Source organism: Pelmatolapia mariae, linkage group LG16_19, assembly GCF_036321145.2.
Source record: "Pelmatolapia mariae isolate MD_Pm_ZW linkage group LG16_19, Pm_UMD_F_2, whole genome shotgun sequence".
Classification (NCBI taxonomy): Eukaryota; Metazoa; Chordata; class Actinopteri; order Cichliformes; family Cichlidae; genus Pelmatolapia; species Pelmatolapia mariae.
Window position 1 is genome coordinate 60933243 of NC_086241.1, and position 19331 is coordinate 60952573.

Here is a 19331-nt window from a genome sequence, read left to right on the forward strand (position 1 = left end):
TTATAGTGAACTCTAAACTACACAGGTAGCTAGTGTAACGATGCCAAGGCTGGTGAAATATGTTCATGTTTTTCTTTACCAGTCAGATAAGGCATCTGGTGTAAAAGATGTCCCAAATCAAACATGTGGAGCTACCCACTTTGGCAATAAGAGAACAGCTGCTTCAAATTTTCAGACCACAAGTTTTTACCAGACAGATGTGTAGCATCGTCTAGAATTAATTCTTGGCGTCTAGCATTACAATTGCATTAAAATCCACTGATAAAATCCTATGATTTGTGCAGACAGACACTTCTAGTCTCTCTAACTCATACATTCTGAAACTGCACAAATATCAATATAATACATTTTTAGACCAGGACATTTCAGACTGTCTAAAGTTTTGCATAAACATCGCTGTGGATTTCAATTCTGGAACAGTTTGTGATGTAAGAAACCACAATATAAAATTAGGCTAATACCCACTGTTCTATTGATTATTAAAATGCAGATAAATTAACCTGAATGTTTCTCTAAAGAAAAAATTCCATTGAATTTAATTTTGATCTCAATAAAGACAGTTTTGCCGCTCATGATCCAGCAGTGCGTGTATCTAGGACTTTTATTTTGACAAAACAGAGACCGGAAGTTGTTGAATTATTGCACAGGGGAAGGACGTGACATACTTCCGGTACTGGCAGCGTATCCAGAGGTAGAGTTGAAGATGTCTAATGGCTGCGGGTGAGTGTTTTGATCAAAAAAATTAATACCGAACTGTGAAGCCAGCATATTTTCTGTGAATGAAAGTCTTCATATGTGAATCCAAACAGTGCGCAGCTTGTCACGTGTGCATCATGTCAGGCATTACTGTCATATTATGTTGTGGCATGAACCAATCTGCGCTAGCTTCCCCCCTAATATTTAACCAGCTACATGAGAAATGCTGCTTTCAAAAGGAGGAGAGAGCTGATGGAGGCAGCTGAGAAAGCGCTGCAGTCAGACAACCAGCAAGTGTTGATCTCTTGTAGTTTATTATTAAAACTGGGAGCTGGTTTGACAGAAGAGGGGCCTGAAAGCTGAAGGCTCTGCTTCTCATTCTGCTTTTAAAAACCCTGGGATCTACAAGTAAGCCTGCCGTCTGAGAGCAAAGAGCTCTGTTGGGATAATATGGTACTATGAGGTCATTAAGGTAAGATGGGCCTGATTATTCAAGACCTTGTATGTGAGAAGCAGGATTTTAAATTTGATTCTGAATTTAACAGGGAGCCAATAAAGAGAAGCCAATATAGGAGAAATAAGCTCTCTCTTTCTAGTCCCTGTCAGTACTCTCACTGCTGCATTGTGGATCAAATGCAGACTTTTCATGCAGTTTTTAGGACATCATGATAATAATAAATTACAGACGCAATAAATACATGAACTAGTTTTTCAGCATCATTCTAAAACAGGATGTTTCTAACTTTTGAGATATGGGACTAATGAAAAAAAAAACAAAAACGGTTTAATATGCACATTGAGCTAGCTGCCATTGTTCATTATGAGTGTGTGTGTTTCAGTGTTTCCTGCAGATGTCCAGCAGCTTTTGGTGATAAAAGAAGAGGTTCCCCATGAATGCAGTCTCAGTCTGGACCATCAGCTTCTTCACATAAAGGAGGAACAGGAGGAACTCTGGAAAAGTCAAGAGGGAGAACAGCTCAATGGGCTGGAGGACAATATCTCTGGGTTCCCATTCACTGCTGTTCATGTGAAAAGTGAAGATCATGATGAGAAACCTCAGTTCTCAACGCTTCATCAAAGCCAAACTGAAAACAGCAGAGAGACAGAGCCTCCAGCTAGCAGCTCAGCTGAACAGATAAAAATAGGAAATTATTCTTCACCAGATCCAGTCAGACACCCCCATCCAGATACTCCTTTACAATCCAGTACTGATGGAGAGGCCTCAGAGTCTGAAAAGACTGAAGTCAATGAGGACGATGATTGGCAGGAACCTTTGTCAGATTGTGGACCTGAAACTGATGAAAGCGACAGTCGGCTGAATGACAGCACAATAACTGAGTCAGGTGTAAATAATGATGTGAGATGTAACGCTGCAAAAAAGTCTCTAAGCTGCTCTGAGAGTGGAGAACAGTTTGTCTGCAAGCAGTCTCTTCAGAAACACGTGACATGTCATTCAGAAAAAAGGTCTTCCAACTGTTTGGTTAATGAGAAAATTTGTAGAGTGGAGCAAAGTGTCGATTCTCAGGTGAAACGATTTGGATGTGATGACTGTGGTAAACGATTTAACCAAAAGAAAGATCTTAGAATACACATGAGAGTCCACACGGGAGAGAGACCATTTGGTTGTACTGAGTGTGGTAAAAGATTTAGATATCAAGGAAATCTGAAGATGCACACAAAAGTTCACGCAGATGAAAAACCATTTGGGTGTGATGATTGTGGACAAAGGTTTAGCCGAAAGACAAATCTTACCAGACACATGAGAGTCCACACGGGGGAGAAACCATTTGGCTGTGATGAATGTGGACAAAGATTTAACCATAAGGCAAACCTGAAACTACACATAAGAGTACACACAGGGGAGAAGCCCTTTAGTTGTGAAGACTGTGGACAGAGGTTTTACCACAAGACTGATCTTAAGAGACACATGAGAATTCACACAGAGGAGAAACCATTTGTCTGTGATCACTGTGGTAAACCGTTCAGATATCGATGTAATCTGAGGCGGCACATGTCAGTTCACTCAGGAGAGAAACGGTTTGTTTGCGGCGTTTGTGGTAACATATTTAACCGAGAGGGAAATCTAAAGATACACATGAGGGTCCACACGGGAGAGAAACCATTTAGCTGTTACGTTTGTGGTAACACGTTCAACCGGGAGGGAAATCTAAAGATACACATGAGAGTCCACACTGGAGAAAAACCATTTGACTGTGATTTTTGTGGTAAAAGTTACAGACATCAGTACAGTTTTAAAACACACATGAAAATCCACGTAGTATAGAAACTGCACTGTTGCACTTCATTAAAACACCACATTTTCTAATATATTTAGTATATTCTATTTAAAATATTTTATTCTTTATTTAAAAAAGATAACAATTGATCAGTGCACTGTGATCTGTGTCACGGATACAACCCAGGAGTATGAGGGCTGCATATTAGTTAGCATGAAAGGTGGAGGCACTGACAGTCAAAGATGGTGTGGATTTAAAGAAGAAATGAGGTGTGTAACAGTCAACTGTTTTTAATGTGCTTTTTTACTGTTTTGTGTACAATGTGCATATTCAACACCCGCATTTACTTAACATGTACAGTATTATACCGATGTCCAGAACTTCTTTACACTTCTTCTACTTGTCTTAGGTATCCCACGATAATTTCATAATGCATCTTGAGATACACACTGCTGTGGTGTCCATAAACGTGGAGTCTGTGTTTTATATGCGTTGCCAGCAACAAAAGAAAAAGAATGCTGGGACTTCTTCCCCTCCTGTGTCGACTCTCTTTGTTATGCTCATTCTGTCTGTAAACATAGTAGCTCAAAAAGTTTTGGATGAATTCTGATAAAGACTTTGTAGGGGTGTGGAGTCATGTTAACAATCCATTAAAATTAGATTTACACCCATTGAGGTCTTCAAGGCCAACTTAATAATTTATTGCTTGAAAATTAGTAAAAGTCTTAAAACTTAGAATATGATCCTTAGAAGTGTGGTGTGTGTATTGGCCGCATATAGCAAGTACCATATAAAGTATCTAAATCTCAAATATGTCACAATTGACCTCTGACCTCTCCTTCAAGGCCAAAAGATTGATATGAAGTTCAAAGTGATAAAAATGTTAAATAGGTTTTTACCCCTATAAATATCCCATCAGCCGTAAAAAGCTGATGGGATATTTTTACGTTGCAGGACGGGCACGCCGTGTGGACACCTAATTTTGTGAATGCGATAACTGGAGAACAAGGCGAGATTTTCAAATTAATTCGAATCTCAGTGACCAGTGATAGGTGCCTCTACAAGAAAGCTTAGGGAAAGTTCATCGGCCACCAGTATCTTTTTAAAACTGGTTTCAAAAAGTGTCATCCATCTATCCGCTTATCCTCTTCAGGGTCGCGGGGAGGCTGGAGCCTATCCCAGCTGTCATAGGGCGAGAGGCAGGGTACACCCTGGACAGGTCGCCAGTCTGTCACAGGGCCAACACACAGGGACAGACAACCATTCACGCTCACATTCACTCACAGATTCACACCTAGTGACAATTTGGATTATCCAATTAACCTATCCCCTCAAACTGCATGTCTTTGGACGGTGGGAGGAAGCCGGAGTACCCGGAGGGAACCCACGCAAACACGGGGAGAACATGCAAACTCCACACAGAAAGACATCGGCCTGATGGTGGAATTGAACTCAGGACCTTCTTGCTGTGCGGCAACAGTGCTAACCACCGTGCCACCGTGCTGCCTCAAAGATAAGATAATGATAAAAATGTCTTTTATCTTTAAAACTGCTTAAAATTCGACTCCCTTTGTTTGTATTGGAAGCATTTAGGAAATGATATGATATATGGGGATTCCAAATATCACATTATAGTTTTCATCCCAATAGCATGTCATATTTGACAGCTGATCTCAGTTTTACATTTCATATCTGCCTTTCTGTCAGGTTTACCCCAGAATGTGTTATTTGTACAAACAAAATCTCCTTCCAGGAATTTGCTGACATCTGTTAATCTTTATAATCAGGCAAGAAATATTAATCTCTCACTGAGAAAAGTACATTCAAATAAAAAAAAACTGTAAATGGAAAGTGGGGAATCAACAATACTGAACAGGCCAATCACAATAGCTGTGGGCTGCATCAATGCAATGTGGAGTTGCATTCCCATGGAGGTGCATGTGAGGTTACTGCATAGATTACCTTGTAGGTTTTCAGAGCATTTGTGGTCAAAACATACCTATTGTCACGGCGAGCTGTGTGGCAGGCAGTGGTTGGACTCAAGCGCAGGACTCAGAGACGGAATATTTAACTTAAGGTGGCAGTTTTTATTCACTGGCAGAAAACAAACTTAGAAACACAACACATGAGCACTAGAAACAAAACCAAAATTCAAACTAGGAAGGATGATCTAAACTGGGAGTTCATGACGTGGCATGACATAACCTGACAAACCATGACAACTGAGAAACACACAACTACCGCAGAGGACGCAACAACAGGCAGGGAAAAACACAGGGCTTAAATACATACTGGCGTAATCAGGGAATGGGAGACAGGAGGGAAACACAGCTGGGATAATGCACTCATGACGAGACAAGGGGAAGCAGAACTGAAATCATAAACATGGGACAAGGACTACCAAAGTAAAACAGGAAACTGAGACAAAGCACCAAGATGCAGACTTGACACTAAGACGCGGAAACATAGGAAGCTGAAGCACAGAATGATACAAAACAGAAACCACAATCCAAGGACTAAAGATATAACCTAAGCAGAAAACCATAAATCATAATAATAATCAGAACTATCAGTTCACCAATAAACACAAAGCACTGGGTCCGTGACCCAGTACCATGACACCCATGGCAATATTAACACAGAAGTGTAAATCCAATGAGCGACTTTATTCAAAAGCCAGACTTCCCAGCATGGTGCAGGTGGTGCACGGACGTGATCGATTGCTGCAGCAGAGGATGAAGGCACCTGAAAACTGCTTTCAGTAAGAAATGCATCAAACAGCTGACACCAAGGTGGATTTCATTTATTATACTGTGTGTATCTGAGCTTACGTCTAGCAAATAAATCATTTTTGCTGATGGCAGTAAACAAAAAAAGCTGCCCAACAAAGTTAAAACTGCACCAGCAAGAGAAAAACTAGAGAGCTCAGAGACTTGATTTTCAAATAGGACTGAATGTCAAGATTGTGTTGTAAAACTTCAGTGGACTAGTTAACTCTTTAATTGTATATTTTTGGGAAATAAACCTAAAAATTTAGACAGCAAAGTTCCTCCAGATTCCACTAAATATCCAGGTAGGGCATGTCCCCTGGACCCCTACGTGTCCCCTTCTGGACCAACTGGTACAACTTTTACTGCCTTTTCAGGCTTTTTTGGGGAGGATCACTCTCTTATACATAACCTGCTATTCAGTGATAATTTAAACACTAACAAAAGACCAGAATTAGAGCACAAATTTCTTGGACAGCCTGTACATGGAATGAAACATTCTCATAATTCAATTTACACGATCTAAAGAGCACAAACACAATGGAGAGCTTTAGTTAATGACTCCCATTTAGTGGAGGTGAAGTCTAGCAGACGCCAATTGGCTACAGCTGCTGGAAAGCTTCATGAAAAGCACCAGGATTTTAGAGGGCCTCTGCTCTTTGCTTCTGCACGCCTATAAACTCTCTGCTGTCTCCCAGGTGAGAAAACCTGCACAGTTAAGCATGCATTCATGAGAAAATGGGAATGTGCTGTGGACTCGGGATGGCAAGCAGCCAATGGAATCTGTTAAGCACACAGAAGACACAATAACAGCAAATCCTGCTTTTTCAGACACAAGCACCTTACTTAAGTCAGACTCAAACATACTTATCTAAGATAAAAGCCGAGCGTTAAGCCTTTTAACAGATAAGAAATGTCCGTCTGAATTTCCTTCTGTGTAACATTAACCATAAATCAAACATTATTTTCCATAAAATGACAATGTGTTTTGGCACGCCAGGATGTGAGACGCTCTGACGCAGGTCAGCCCACGTGGTGCACCCGGTTGTCCTGGTCACACACACTTAAGCACAAACACTCACTGTTTTTTCGGTTCACAGACTCTTTGTTTGGTGGGTGTGTGTTTGCGTGACCACAGCTGGTTACACAGAACACATCGCTGGTCAAGCTCATGCTTTCTGAAACAGAGAAAGGAGTTCCCTTTGGGATGATAAATGGCACCAATTCACATGCCAAAAATGCTACTGATTATTTCATATGCAAATTAGCATTTCTTGCAATTAAAGAATTCAAAGAAATTCACATATTTGTTTATTTTTCTTTCTTTTTAGGCACATTTGCTTGGAGTAAAATTTCAGTGCCACGGGAAATTGTTGTCCTTTTTCCACTAACGACAATTGTTCCTTTCTGTAGTCACTCCAGAGATAAGGATAAAATTGGCCGTATAAAGCAGTGGCATTAAATTACTTTCCAATAACACTGAAATCAGGGGGGAAAAAACAGGATGTTCCCGTCCGGGAGGACACTGTGGATAACGATCTTGCTGTTTGCTTTGACAATCTCTCAATCATAGGCTTCTTCAATAAAAAGTGACAATAGTAGCACGGTGGTTTATGGTTGTTGACTTGTCTCATACGTACTGCAGAGTGTGTGTAACGAGTGTAATGTGCAGTACATGCTGTAATCCAGTCTGTTTTTTTATATGTGCCACTTATATTTAAACCTATTTTTTCAATCAACACACTTCACATTTTCAAACAATATGAACTTTTTATTACACTAAACTTTTACACTCAACACTTTTTATTTACATCAATATATAAAAAAACAGCTTTTATCAAAAGCACAGAGCTAATGTTTGACACAGAAGCCGCTGTTTTCTCCAGTAACATGGCACCTTGTAAAGTTAAATTATGGTAAGGGAAAACCTTCTCGCTCACATTTAGGGAATTTTAAAGGAAGTATATTTTGTTTCTCCAAAAATATATATAAAAAAAAAAGAAACAAGACAATCCTACTAGTAAGTATTTTATATGTAACCAAAACCTGATACAGCTTACTCCTTTGTGCCTAACAAACTAACCTTCATTTTTCAGCGCAGTCTGAATTGTCTTAGACAAGCTTTCTTGTCATTTCTTTAACTAGTCTTCAGAATTAGTTCTCCAGGTTTCTTAAAGGACATTTAAAACTCTTCTTTGGATGTTGGCAGCGTGTTGTTCTGTTCTCTTTCGAGATGATCCCACACTATTTCAATAACATTGAGGTCCAGGTCCAAATCTTTCTACATACTTTGTTACTGCTAGTAAAGTGCCGAGAGATACAACTTAAAATTGGTTTTTCTACAAAACACTTGTTCATTCCTCAAGTTAGGTGCCTTTTCTTATGCCTGATTTATTCATATGTCATTGTTAGAGCCTAACGAAATAAAAAGCTCCTCTGAAACTGGTCAGGTACAAGAACTTGACTGAAAATGAATAAAAAGCAGCCAGTGTCCAAAGAAAAGCTTTGAAAGGCTGTCTGAAAGCCTATTAAAATTACAAGGAAGTCCATGGAAGCAAAATATAAAGACATGATGAGTGGCTCAAAAGTTTTGCACAGGACTAAAAGAAAAATACTATTTTTGTAGCTTTTATAATTATTTATATTGCATTTTATGCCTAAGACTATGAAATTTCAATCTGCTGTGGTCTTATCATGCTAGCCAGCTTGCTTTAAAAAATATAAATGACACTAAATATTTCTGGCTTTTTTAAAAGAATTTTAAAAGATCTTTAGTTAATAAGTGACTGAATAGCAGACTTTTTATGGTTTTAAAAATACAGAATACCACCAACCTTACACTATTAGATGAATCTTCTTTACAGTCTGAAACCACTAAAGTAAATATGGTTTTCCTATCACCTTTCTGCTTGTAAACTTTCTTTGCTAAATGAAGCAGACTCATAAAGCAGTGATGCTTCCACGTCATGCAACTTGCAGAAAACAGCTTATGTACAGTACAGCTAAATGCTAAGCAATTGAATTGTTAATTTAGCAAATGCTCTACTGTTTTTAAGAAATATCCTTCATTTAGTCTACAGTAAACACACACACAAAAAATAACCTTTCGACCATCTACATTTTGTTCGAAACCCTTATTTATAACTGATCACTGAACACGTGCACTGTCTCTGCGGAAATTTCCCAGAGAGCACGTTCAGCAGTTTACAGTCTGGTCAATCAGAGTTGACTATGTCAACGTACAGGACTGTGGCTGGCCAGCTGGAAAAGTAAGCAGGCACAGCGAGATGTGCAGCACGAGAGCACTATGTCAGTAGAGCGTAAAGAAGTAGCTGGGAGAAGAGGTTTAGGAAGAACTCAGCCTGTGCCACGCTGCCACCACTTTCTCTGGATGAGCCATTGTGTCCTTCCACTGCTCCACAGCCTCTGGGATAGGGCTATTGAGTCCCAGCTGAATCTGCCACAGACGCAGAGAAGGAGGCAACTCCTCAGTTTGTTGCAAATAACTTAAAAACATTTTGATTTTGACTTTTAGGCTAAAATAGATGAAATTGTATTCATTATATTAGAAGTAATGAAAGAATAGGCTAATAAAATGCACCAAGGGACTCATAACTAAAAGTAAAATCTTTGGTGCCTGACAAACTCACCTGTCCGAGATACTGTTTCCTCCTGACTGAGCTGCGACTGTAGAGTTTCGCTGAGAGTGAGTAGGCGTGGTCTAAGGTGGCCAGATGGAAGTGAAATGTCTCAGCCCACTGACACTGACCTCCCGAGGCCTTGAGCACTCGGGTCTTCTTCTTCGTCACCTCCTCCAACTGGGTCATCTCCACTTTGACAAAAAAAGCTTCAGAGGACAGGTGCAAGAGAAGAGAAGTTACCATTAAAGCTACAAAGCTACTTATCTTAGTGGTTAAATATTGAAAAATACAGATGTGTATTTTACAGATACCTTGAGTGAGTGGTGAGGAGGACGCTGGGAGATTTTGAGCAGCAAGGACCTGGACCTGGATGCGTCCATTCACCGGCTGAAAGCACGTAGTAAGATGCAGCTCAGAGTGGCACACCTGTAAGAGAATGGTGTCAGTGAGCTTTTACATTTTCTTTACTGACATTTAGAAAGAAATAACAAACCTCTTGCGAGCCAATGTCCTCTAATAAGAACATCACATTTCTGCACCCTCTAGTAAATTAGACCCAAAGTAGCTCCAGTCTTGCGCATTTGGACCTTTAACCACTGTTCTGCCTTTAAAGTAGTCAGTGCAGGTTGTCAGGGCATGTTTTAGTTGCACTCATAACATGAAAGCTTCAACAGATTGAGCATTAATAATGGTAAAGTGGCTACAGTTACAGTATAGAGTATGCTTTTGGTCTTATCAAGAAAGTTTTAGACTACAGGGTGCTTTTACTGCTTTTTCTTGTTACAGGACATATTTCAAAGAATTAAAACAATATAAAGGCTGTTTGTCAAAGGAGGCTATGTAGAGTCATTTAATAATCCAAAATAAATAAAACAAGTTAAACACTGTTGCTCATAAGGCGTTTGGTTAGAAAGAACAGCTGTAAAACTGATGCAGTGACATCATACAGGTTCCTGTTGAACAGCTAAAAACAAAGAAGAGATTGACATGGTTACTTTTCTTTCATTACTCAGTGTTGTGGTTTTTTCGCCTTCACTGCCGTCTCCACCATATTGTCAACACTGAGTGCCACACCAGCGCACTGAATCTCATCATGCTTCACAGGCATCTTTGCAGAGCAAGTCCAGTCTCAATGCCAGCCTGGAACAAAACTTACTTCATGGTCTGGAGTAGCACTGGAGTATGAATCCTAATGACTTGATTTCTTCTACATGAAGTACAATTTTGCTTCATCTCCTACAAAAATCCTGAAGTGACATCACATCAGCAGCAGCTGTACTTTGTGTTTGGTGCTATCGAAGTTGACTGAAGGCTAGTCTTTTAAAAAGACGAAACTCATAGTCTATAGATGATGAGGTGTGAAAATGTCAGCATGTTTACATTATCACCAACACTCTTAACAACTTTTAGACATTAATACAGTTTTGACAATGAGATATTTTGGGACAGTGAAGTATTTTTGGTCATTTGGTTTCTGTACAATAGTCAAGATGAAGTGCAGGTTTTGGGCTTTGACTTTAGGGGTTCAACAAAACTATTTCAGTAACTAGTCTGTAATTACAGCCATTTTATTTTACTTTTCACAGGCTCAAGAGTAACTGGACAAGCTGAATAATCTGAAATACAAGGGATGTTTTAAATACTTGGTTGAGAAGTCTTTGCAGTCAATGTGTGCCTGAAATCTAGAAACCACAGACCTAACCAAAGGCTGCATTTCCTCTTAGAGATGCTCCACCAGGCTTTTACTGGAGCCATCTTTAGTTGCTGATTATTTGTGGATCTTTCTGCCTTCAGTTTTGTCTTCAGTAATGGAAAAGCTGCTCTGTTGGGCTGACTAGAACATCCCATTTCTTGGGTTGCTTTTACAGGATGTGTCGAAGTGCTGTGCAATGAGTTTTGCAGAATTTGGCTGTATCAAAGAGCACAGCCATGTACACTTCACAGTTCATCCTAACCCTAACCATCCTGCTTCTATAAGCAGTCACGTCATCAATAAACTCTAGTAGCCCTGTTTCATACATCCATACATCACCATGCCATGTTGCCTCCACCATGTTTGGCAGATATTCTGGGCGGTAGGGGAACTTTGGATCATGAAATGCTAAAGAAAAGTTAATCTTGGTAAGAAATTTCTTCTGTTCTAAGACTTTTCCCCAGATCTTTGCTGGCTCTATTAGGTGTTTTCTGACCTTCCTGTTCTTGAGTGTATCCAGTAGTTTGCGGCTTGCTATAAACATCCGACAATGATAAAACCTACCTCTTTGAGTGTGGTCTTAGCTTTGTTAGATGTTGTGAAGATGTGTTTTTCTTAAATAAAGATATGAGGTCAACCAGGCTTTCAGGCCCTTTGGTGTTATTTTGCTGGCCAGTTTATTTCTTCTTGTTGACTTGCCCACTCTTAAAGTCCTTGTTATCTCTCTGACAGGTTTTGGTTTGCAGAAAAATAAAGGGACAGACCTTACCTGACCAAGAAACTCCTTAATAGTCCATTTTTGATCAGTAGGCAGAAGGGACTATATAAAAATTGCTGTAATTCATAAACAGTTGATGCAGTTCTTTTACCAAACCCCTTGAACTGAAGCTAAAAATATGTAGTTCAATCACATATTGATTGTTTGAGATAAAATCCACTGCGGTGGTGTACAGAGGCAAAACTACGAAGCACACTTCAGTGTCCAAAAACTTAAGGGCCTAACTATGGCCTCTCAGAACTCCTAAACATGCTGCAAACCAGTTTTCCCACTTAATAATTCTACTTTTTTTTCTTCATTGGGTTCAGCTGTCTTCAGCTTCAAGAGCCCCCTCTGAATGACAGTGATTTGGACAATTTTGCTCTTTTGTGTCCAGCAGATGGGTAAAATAACCGAGTGAATCAATTTGTCCCTCTGAAATCTGATGATGAGTCACCCTCTGATTTTCCAACTATACAGACAGTTTGTATTTTACCATCACTGGCCAGACATAAATCCATTTATCAACAAAACCACTCCGCACTGGTAAAGTGGTTTAAGGTCTGACCTACTTTCCATGTCTCACATTTCCAGGACATGCTTTCTGGTTTTTACTCTCTTATTGTTAAAGCCTGTTTCCTTATTCCCTGAAAAATGAATTCCATTTCTGTTTTTCCTGTGATTATGCAACAAATTCAGCCACAGCATTAATATTTTTCTGTTCAGGCCAAGAGGATAGTGTGTGTCAGTGGGCTACCATGCACCATGGGGACAGTTTTACGAGGCACCTTTAGCACTTTCTCCTTATTTTCTATACTTTTAAAAAGAAGTGACAAAGGAAAGCAGCCAACACAGGAAATGGTGAAGAATAGGTAGTAAAAATCCAGGGCATTCCCACACAGAGTTTTTGCTCTTGGCCAAAGGAGTTGGAAAGTTGTGGCCAAGTACGAATCACATAGATGGTAGTTAACACTTTTCTTATTCTTTGCTTTCAAATAAGTTACAATCTTATCTAAAACTTAGAGCAAACATAAAAGTAAAAACAGCTGCAGAATTCATGAAAAGTACTGATGCAACATTGCCCTAAAACAGCAACAAGATTGGCAGAGGTAGATACAGAATAACAACTGACTCTCTCTGTATACATCTTTCATTGTCATTAAAAAATTGTCCTGTGTTACTACTTAACACATCAGTGACAGAAAGCATAATAGAAACAGCAAACAGACTCCGTAAACCAAGCTTCAGTGCTACAGGCCCACCTAATGAACAATGTAGTGAACTCTTACCGAAGATTTAGACGGAGGGTTGAGTTCAAGCCAGTGCTCTGTCTCCTGAGAACCGAGGTGTCGCAGGGAAAGGACACACTCTGCCACCGTACGTTTTTTGGGGTTGTGTGTCTGCAGTCGCAGCACCAAGGCACTGCAGCGCAACAGCTGGAGATGCAGCGCAAACACAAAGGTCTCCATGAAGGACACATCCTGAAAGCAAAGAAAGGTTAAAGTAGAGATTAGGTAGTTCTGCAATAGCGCTTTAAGGGCCTATAAATACTTAATAAATATAAACAGCATCAATACCTGACAGTACTCTCTAACTGAGCTCTTGAACTGTATGGGTTTGGGGGTGGTAATGATTGATTTGAAACCAATCATTTGCTGCTCCCCTCCATCCGGATGAAGGTTGAGGTCTGAGCACTGTTAAAAAAAGGAAGATGTGGTTCAGTCTATGTGTAGAGCAACAAAGGTTTTATCCACAGCGCTCTACTTGGAACAAAAGATGAAAGAAAAAAAAAACAGTTCAGGTTTTGTTCTAAAAAAGTCATCAGGCCAGACAACAGTGGCAAGATCAAATGCCACTAATGTGACCTTAGGATAAAAAACAAACCCAAACCAACAACAAATCCCAAATCAAAGCTGGCAGAAGAGTACACCTTGTGGAGTTAGAGTACATATCTGCAGTAGAAGTTTATTTAGTGTAGGGTTTTGATTTCTGAATAAACATACACTTCCTTAGACGATGTTGGAACTATTGTAACGTTGGTCAGGACAGTTCAGTTCCCTTAGAGGAACTTTTCCTTCTGAGTGTCTGAGCCAGAGTTAATAGAGCATTGAGAGTAGCTAAAGGAGAGCTGTATTCTGGACGCACAGAGGGTCCATTGAGAAATGTTACCAGTGACCACAATAGGGCTTTTTGTCCCTGAATCCCCCTCCTCCATACTGCATGTAACCTTACCTGAACCAGGGTGATCCACACCTGCTCCAGAGCCTCCTGATAGTTCAGCCGGACACACACCTTCCCCAACTCGCGCTCATCCCCAGACAAGGTGACAGACTCTGCAACATTTGAAAACAGACAGCAGGATGTGGCGTTAGCATTTAAATACGAGTTTATGTACCGTATAATATGATGTTTTAAAGTTTTTAAAGATGATGCTTTTCAATTATTAAACTCAAAACTCAAGGCAGAAAGATTTACAAACACACAGTAACTCAAGATGGCTGCACTAAAGGGTGAGAGGAGCATCTCAAGGGAGGAAACACAGAAATTGGTGATGTCCATGAGTTCTAAATTTCAAGCAATTATTTTAATTGAGATATTAAAAACAATCCTTATATTTGGGATTCTAATTGTTTTTCCAGCTACTTTTGAGCCTCTGAAAATTCCTAAACAGTAATGCTACATTTTGATTAAACCCCTTAAAAGTCTCCACTTCAGTCACATCTTGATTGTTTAATTTCAAAAACTGTGCCTTTGTCCCACAAATGATTTGCTTGACTGTATGAAAAAGCCAGAAACATTATATATCAGGAACTAAGGTTGAAAGTCTCTTTTTCTTTTTACATTGGAAAACTGCTAGAACAAAAAGGTTTGTTTGTATGATGTTTACCCAGGCTGCTTGTCATGGAGCTCATCTTGGAGGAGGCACTGCTGAGGGACTCAAATCGCTGCAAGGAAAACAGAACAGACGACACGTGTGAGACCAGACTTTCTGCAGTTTCCCCCTTCTTGATCACACACACCCTTTTTTTCTTAGCAAATGTGTCACACTTATCATTAAAGAAATTTTAAGAATACAATTTCAGTTATTAGGGGTAAAAAGCTATCCAAACCTACCTGGCCCTGTGTGGAAATGTAATTGCTTCTAAAACTAATAACTGGTTGTGCCACCCTTGCACCAAGAACTGCAACCAAGTGTTTGTCATAATTCAAAATGAGTTATTCACATCATTGTGTAGGAATTTTGGCTCATTCTGCTTTCCTGAATTGTTTTAAAGAGGCCAAAGTGGAGGAGTCATGTTCTGCTGTGACGTCCTGGATGAGTTATCAATGTGCCTACTTCACTCTATCAAACAGGTGCTATTTAACTGATTTCTTGATTCCTTGATTTAGGGTGTAAACACTTTTTCATAGCACTGTTTATAAAAGCTTGATGGTCCAAGAATGAAATTATTTTGCTCATCTGTTTATGGACTAGTTTAAGTTTTCTTTTACAAAGCATGCTGTTCATTTTATAAATTGTGGTGCCATTTAGAGTAAAATGGAGAAAAAACATAGTGGTGTGTAGCTCCCCTGTGATTGCCCTGCAGTATCCTCAGCTTATTAATCACATTCACACTTCGCTTGTTCAGATCAGTGTTTCTTCAAAGCTGTTGTGTTTACTGTAAGATCTATTGCCAGTAAGGTGGTTTGCATTTCCTGCCTATAAAACTTTTGTTTGCTCATGATGGTGTCAAACTAAACAGCTAAGCTAATTTAACTGCAGTCGTGCATGCAATGGATGCTGTAGTGAGCCATCAAGCCAAAAGAAATGCACAGAAATGTATCTGTGTTAATTCCCAGGAAGAAACTGCTCTGACGCTTTTCACAGCGTGGGCTCTGAATGAGGTTTTGTAATGTTTATTGAGGTTTAGGGAGTGACTAGATTGATTGTAAGAGACAGTCAACTATTTATGTAAAGTAACAAGGAGCTGATGACAGGTGCGTCACACCACATCCTTTATTGAACAAAGAAATCCAACCCAACCTGGTCATTTTTTAAATTGGCATTACTGATTAATGCCCACTTTATCATAGGCAATCAACAGGTATGTTCAATCAAAAAGGCTGGAGCTGAATCACATGTGGCAAACAGAAGTAGATTTGATCATAGCCACTAAAGGGGAAGAATAAGCCCAAAAATGAATCACGACTTTCAAATTCATCGCCATAATGTTCATCAGATGCATTTTAAAACGAAATTATAGGCTTATGTTAGCCATAGATTATTAGTTGAGACTGAAGGTAAATGAATGCTTTAAATGAGGTCTACTACCTAAATAAATTACACAGTTACATAACTAAACGCAACTGTAAACATCCTCTAAAGAAAATTTCATCTTTATTTCAATGTCAGAGCAGTTGATAACAACTACTTGGCTTAACTAATCTTAGAACACTTATTCTGTCTTCTTTTTTCTACCAAGTGTTATGGGACAGGAGTCATACCAATCTCATGTCTGTATGGCAAATATAGAGGTAGCTGCATTAGACAGTACACATTACACTCTTTGCTGCTTAAATCAAAATACCAGATTCTGAGCCTTGTTTGCAATGCTCCACTATGCTGCTGAGGACAGTGGAAACTATAAAAACTATATTTAGTCTAGTTCGAGACAAGGTGAGAATTCTGTGTGAATACAGATTAGATAGAGGACAGTCTCACCTGCATGTGACCCTGGGGGTTGGACAAATCAAACATGGAGCTGCTCAGTCGCTCCTGGCCACCCAACTTCATATTCCAACCTGAGAAAAAAGATAAAAAGATGTTTTGAAGCTGTTTCAATCCTGAGATAATTCTGGTTTTCATGCTTCACTCTGCAGCAATCTGTTGACAAGTTCAGGTAGAGCTCAGTAAACTACTGAATAAACTCTCAAGTACTAAGATGAAACATGTGTCTATGTCCAATTTTGTCATTATGTAATATGTTTACTACAATGTTAGTTAAATCATGCCCAAATTCTTGTTTCATATTCCTTTCATCCATCCGTTTTCTTCCACTTATCCAATTTAGGATCATGTTGGAATTGGAGCCTGTCCCAGCTGCCATTAGGCGAGAGGTGGGTATGGGGTACACCTTGGACAGGTATTCAGTCTGATGTGTTTCATTTTAAACAACAAAATACCACTTTTTCTGGTATTTGGTACCTGGGCTTTGTGGACCAAAGCTTCTCTTCTTCATTGTGTCTCGGCGGCTCGAGCCGGGGGAGATGTGCTCTGCCATGTGACCCTGATGGAAGAAGGACTCGGGGTAGTAGATGAAGGGAGTGGTGCTGACCAGCTCTGCCTTCCTTGCTGCATATGTGCACCGGGCTGAACCTGCGAGCAAACAGCACAGCTAGTTGCTATCATGCTTTAAGCACATTATTGTTCTCTGTATCTCTAACAAGTATGAATAGCTATTCATCAAGAAACAAAGTGCCTTGATGCTTTCACTTTAGTGCATTGAAGAGAGCCGATAATATCTTAATAACCCCTGAGATAGGTTTACTGCAGCTTAGATTCTGTTTGTTCGCCGTAGCCTTTGCGTCAAACTAACCCTGGGTTGAGGCATGTTGTGTAACTTTCACTTATCTGTCTTGTGGGGCTTCTTGTTGAATTTAAGAGTGAATTAAAATTAAAATTAAATGTTTCCACTTTTGACAGTAGGTTCCTGCACTAGTTGATCATACCCCAGGTGTAAACTTCCAAGTCAGCATAGTCATATGTTTTGTTGTGATATTCCCTGGAATCTGAGTGTGGACGTGGGCTGAGTTGAGCAGAAAATCGGCTTCATTTAGGAGGAATTCAGCCCAAATGAGCCAGATTTGGCAAACAATCACCAGCAAAAGTCTTTTTTGTTAACTCACATTCCAATACAACTAGTTAAATAAAACAGGTGCAAACAGCAGTTTTTATTTTATAATTTGTCTGTTAATTTATATGTTTTGCTTTTAGGACAACTCTTAAGGCAGACTGCATATATTTAAATATTGATATGAAGCACAACCGAAACCAACAGTTCAGTCTCATTACTGGAAGTATCATTACATGCTGTGTGCTGATTGGAGATCTTCCAACAATTATGATGGAATTATCATTATTTACCAGCCCATCCTATAAGTCATCACTATCCTCTCACATGCTACAACTAATTTGGATCATCACTGTTTGATTCTTTAAATCATATACACACCTTAAGACTTAAAATGTACTAAGTGATACAAGTACGTACTCTGTGGCTCAGCCTGTAAATTAGGGTAGCTGGGTTGGACATAGGTCGGCACAACAAAGGGAACCTCTCTGCCGTCTGGGGGCATCTTGGAAAGTAAGTAATCTTCAGATACATTTTGTCCTGGGGCTGCTGCTGTGTTAGGGGGCATCTTCAGTGCAATCACTTTAAAACAGAACACATTATTCAGTGAGACACAAGTAGGTCTGTTAAAACCTGTCTGATATACATCTGTGCAGGACGGCAGCTTACCTTGGGTCTCCCGCTCCTGCTCGTTCTTCTTCATGAAGTTCTTGCAGCAGTTTTTGATGCACTCCATGGCTGAATCTGGAAATATTTAAATGTTGAAATAGTAAGTGGAAGTTGCAGATTGCATGGTAGTAACAAGGTGGCTAACAATGAAAAGCCAAAGCCAAAAATTATTCATGGAACATGCCAAAATGACCTGGGTTTGCTACTTCTACTCTAACTGAACACTCAAAGCACTTTGATCTGTAAGCCTCAGTCATTGAGTTACTCTGACATTCATGCAAGCATGCAGACTCAAGGTGCCCAGGATTAAACCAGTGACCTTCCAATAAGTGGATGACCTGCTCTGCTTCCTGAGCCGCAGTCACCACCTTTAAAACAAATAGTCCGCTTGCACAAGTCCAATAAATTTTAGGAAAGTCCCAAAAATGTGCTGAACTTGTTTACCTGCTCTGCAGTTGCCACAGTGTGGTAGGCTAGACTGTTTTATATCTGTTGAATTTCACTCTTTGATATGATATGATCTGAGATCTCAAGGTCCCCTCATATCACCCCAAAATTTAATTTGGTAACATGTCATTTTTTGACAGTGTGCTTAAATGTGGTATAAATACCTGTTGCTATGGTGTGACCACACTTTATAAGAACTTCATAAGAACGTTCAGTCATTCCACACCACTTCTATAACTATTCTAGTCCCCAGAAACAAACAGCTACATTCACTGCCATGACTTTCTTCAGGGGGCTTTGATTAACCGGGATTATTGATTAACTCACCGCTTAAAACTTAATAACTAGTTATTTAATAAACCAGTTGGGCTGCCAGTGGATGGAGGAATTTCCCTATGGCGCACGCTAAAAATAGCATATCATCAAACATCACTTTAACTTACCAAACAAAACACAGATACAAAAAAAAAGTTTATAAAATAAACTTACCGACGCCTTGTTTTCATTTAAAGAGGATCCGCTTCGACCACCCAGGCCTGAGGTTCACACTCACCGGCAGGCGGGAGAGAAATGCCACAGAGCTCAGGTTTAA

At 39.7% G+C, this 19331-nt stretch overlaps 2 protein-coding genes across 2 annotated transcripts; one reads left to right on the plus strand and one right to left on the minus strand.

Moving 5' to 3' along the window:
* Window positions 1–652: 652 nt before the first annotated feature.
* On the plus strand, window positions 653–3597 carry LOC134644961 (oocyte zinc finger protein XlCOF20-like). Its single transcript, XM_063498163.1, has 2 exons — window positions 653–720; window positions 1536–3597. The coding sequence occupies exons 1-2, from the start codon at window positions 711–713 to the stop codon at window positions 2978–2980; spliced, it is 1455 nt and encodes a 484-aa protein (XP_063354233.1). The 5' UTR covers window positions 653–710; the 3' UTR covers window positions 2981–3597.
* Window positions 3598–8795: 5198 nt separating this feature from the next.
* Window positions 8796–19273, minus strand: LOC134645778 (tandem C2 domains nuclear protein). The gene is made up of 12 exons (XM_063499367.1): window positions 19229–19273; window positions 18293–18367; window positions 18044–18205; window positions 16978–17148; window positions 16495–16574; window positions 14680–14737; window positions 14025–14125; window positions 13370–13486; window positions 13082–13273; window positions 9654–9768; window positions 9352–9548; window positions 8796–9158 (listed from the first exon to the last, which is right to left on the minus strand). Exons 2-12 carry the CDS (start codon window positions 18357–18359, stop codon window positions 9048–9050), a joined length of 1371 nt encoding a protein of 456 aa, XP_063355437.1. The 5' UTR covers window positions 18360–18367; window positions 19229–19273; the 3' UTR covers window positions 8796–9047.
* Window positions 19274–19331: the final 58 nt, after the last annotated feature.

Coding starts and splice junctions, on each gene's coding strand:
- LOC134645778 (XM_063499367.1), bottom strand. CDS start 18,359: ATGGAGTGCATCAAAAACTGCTGCAAGAACTTCATGAAGAAGAACGAG. Junction 18,206..18,292: donor GCAGGAGCGGGAGACCCAAG/GTAAGCTGCCGT, acceptor TCTGTTTTAAAG/TGATTGCACTGAAGATGCCC. Junction 9,769..13,081: donor ACCCTCCGTCTAAATCTTCG/GTAAGAGTTCAC, acceptor ATTCTCTTACAG/GTGTGCCACTCTGAGCTGCA.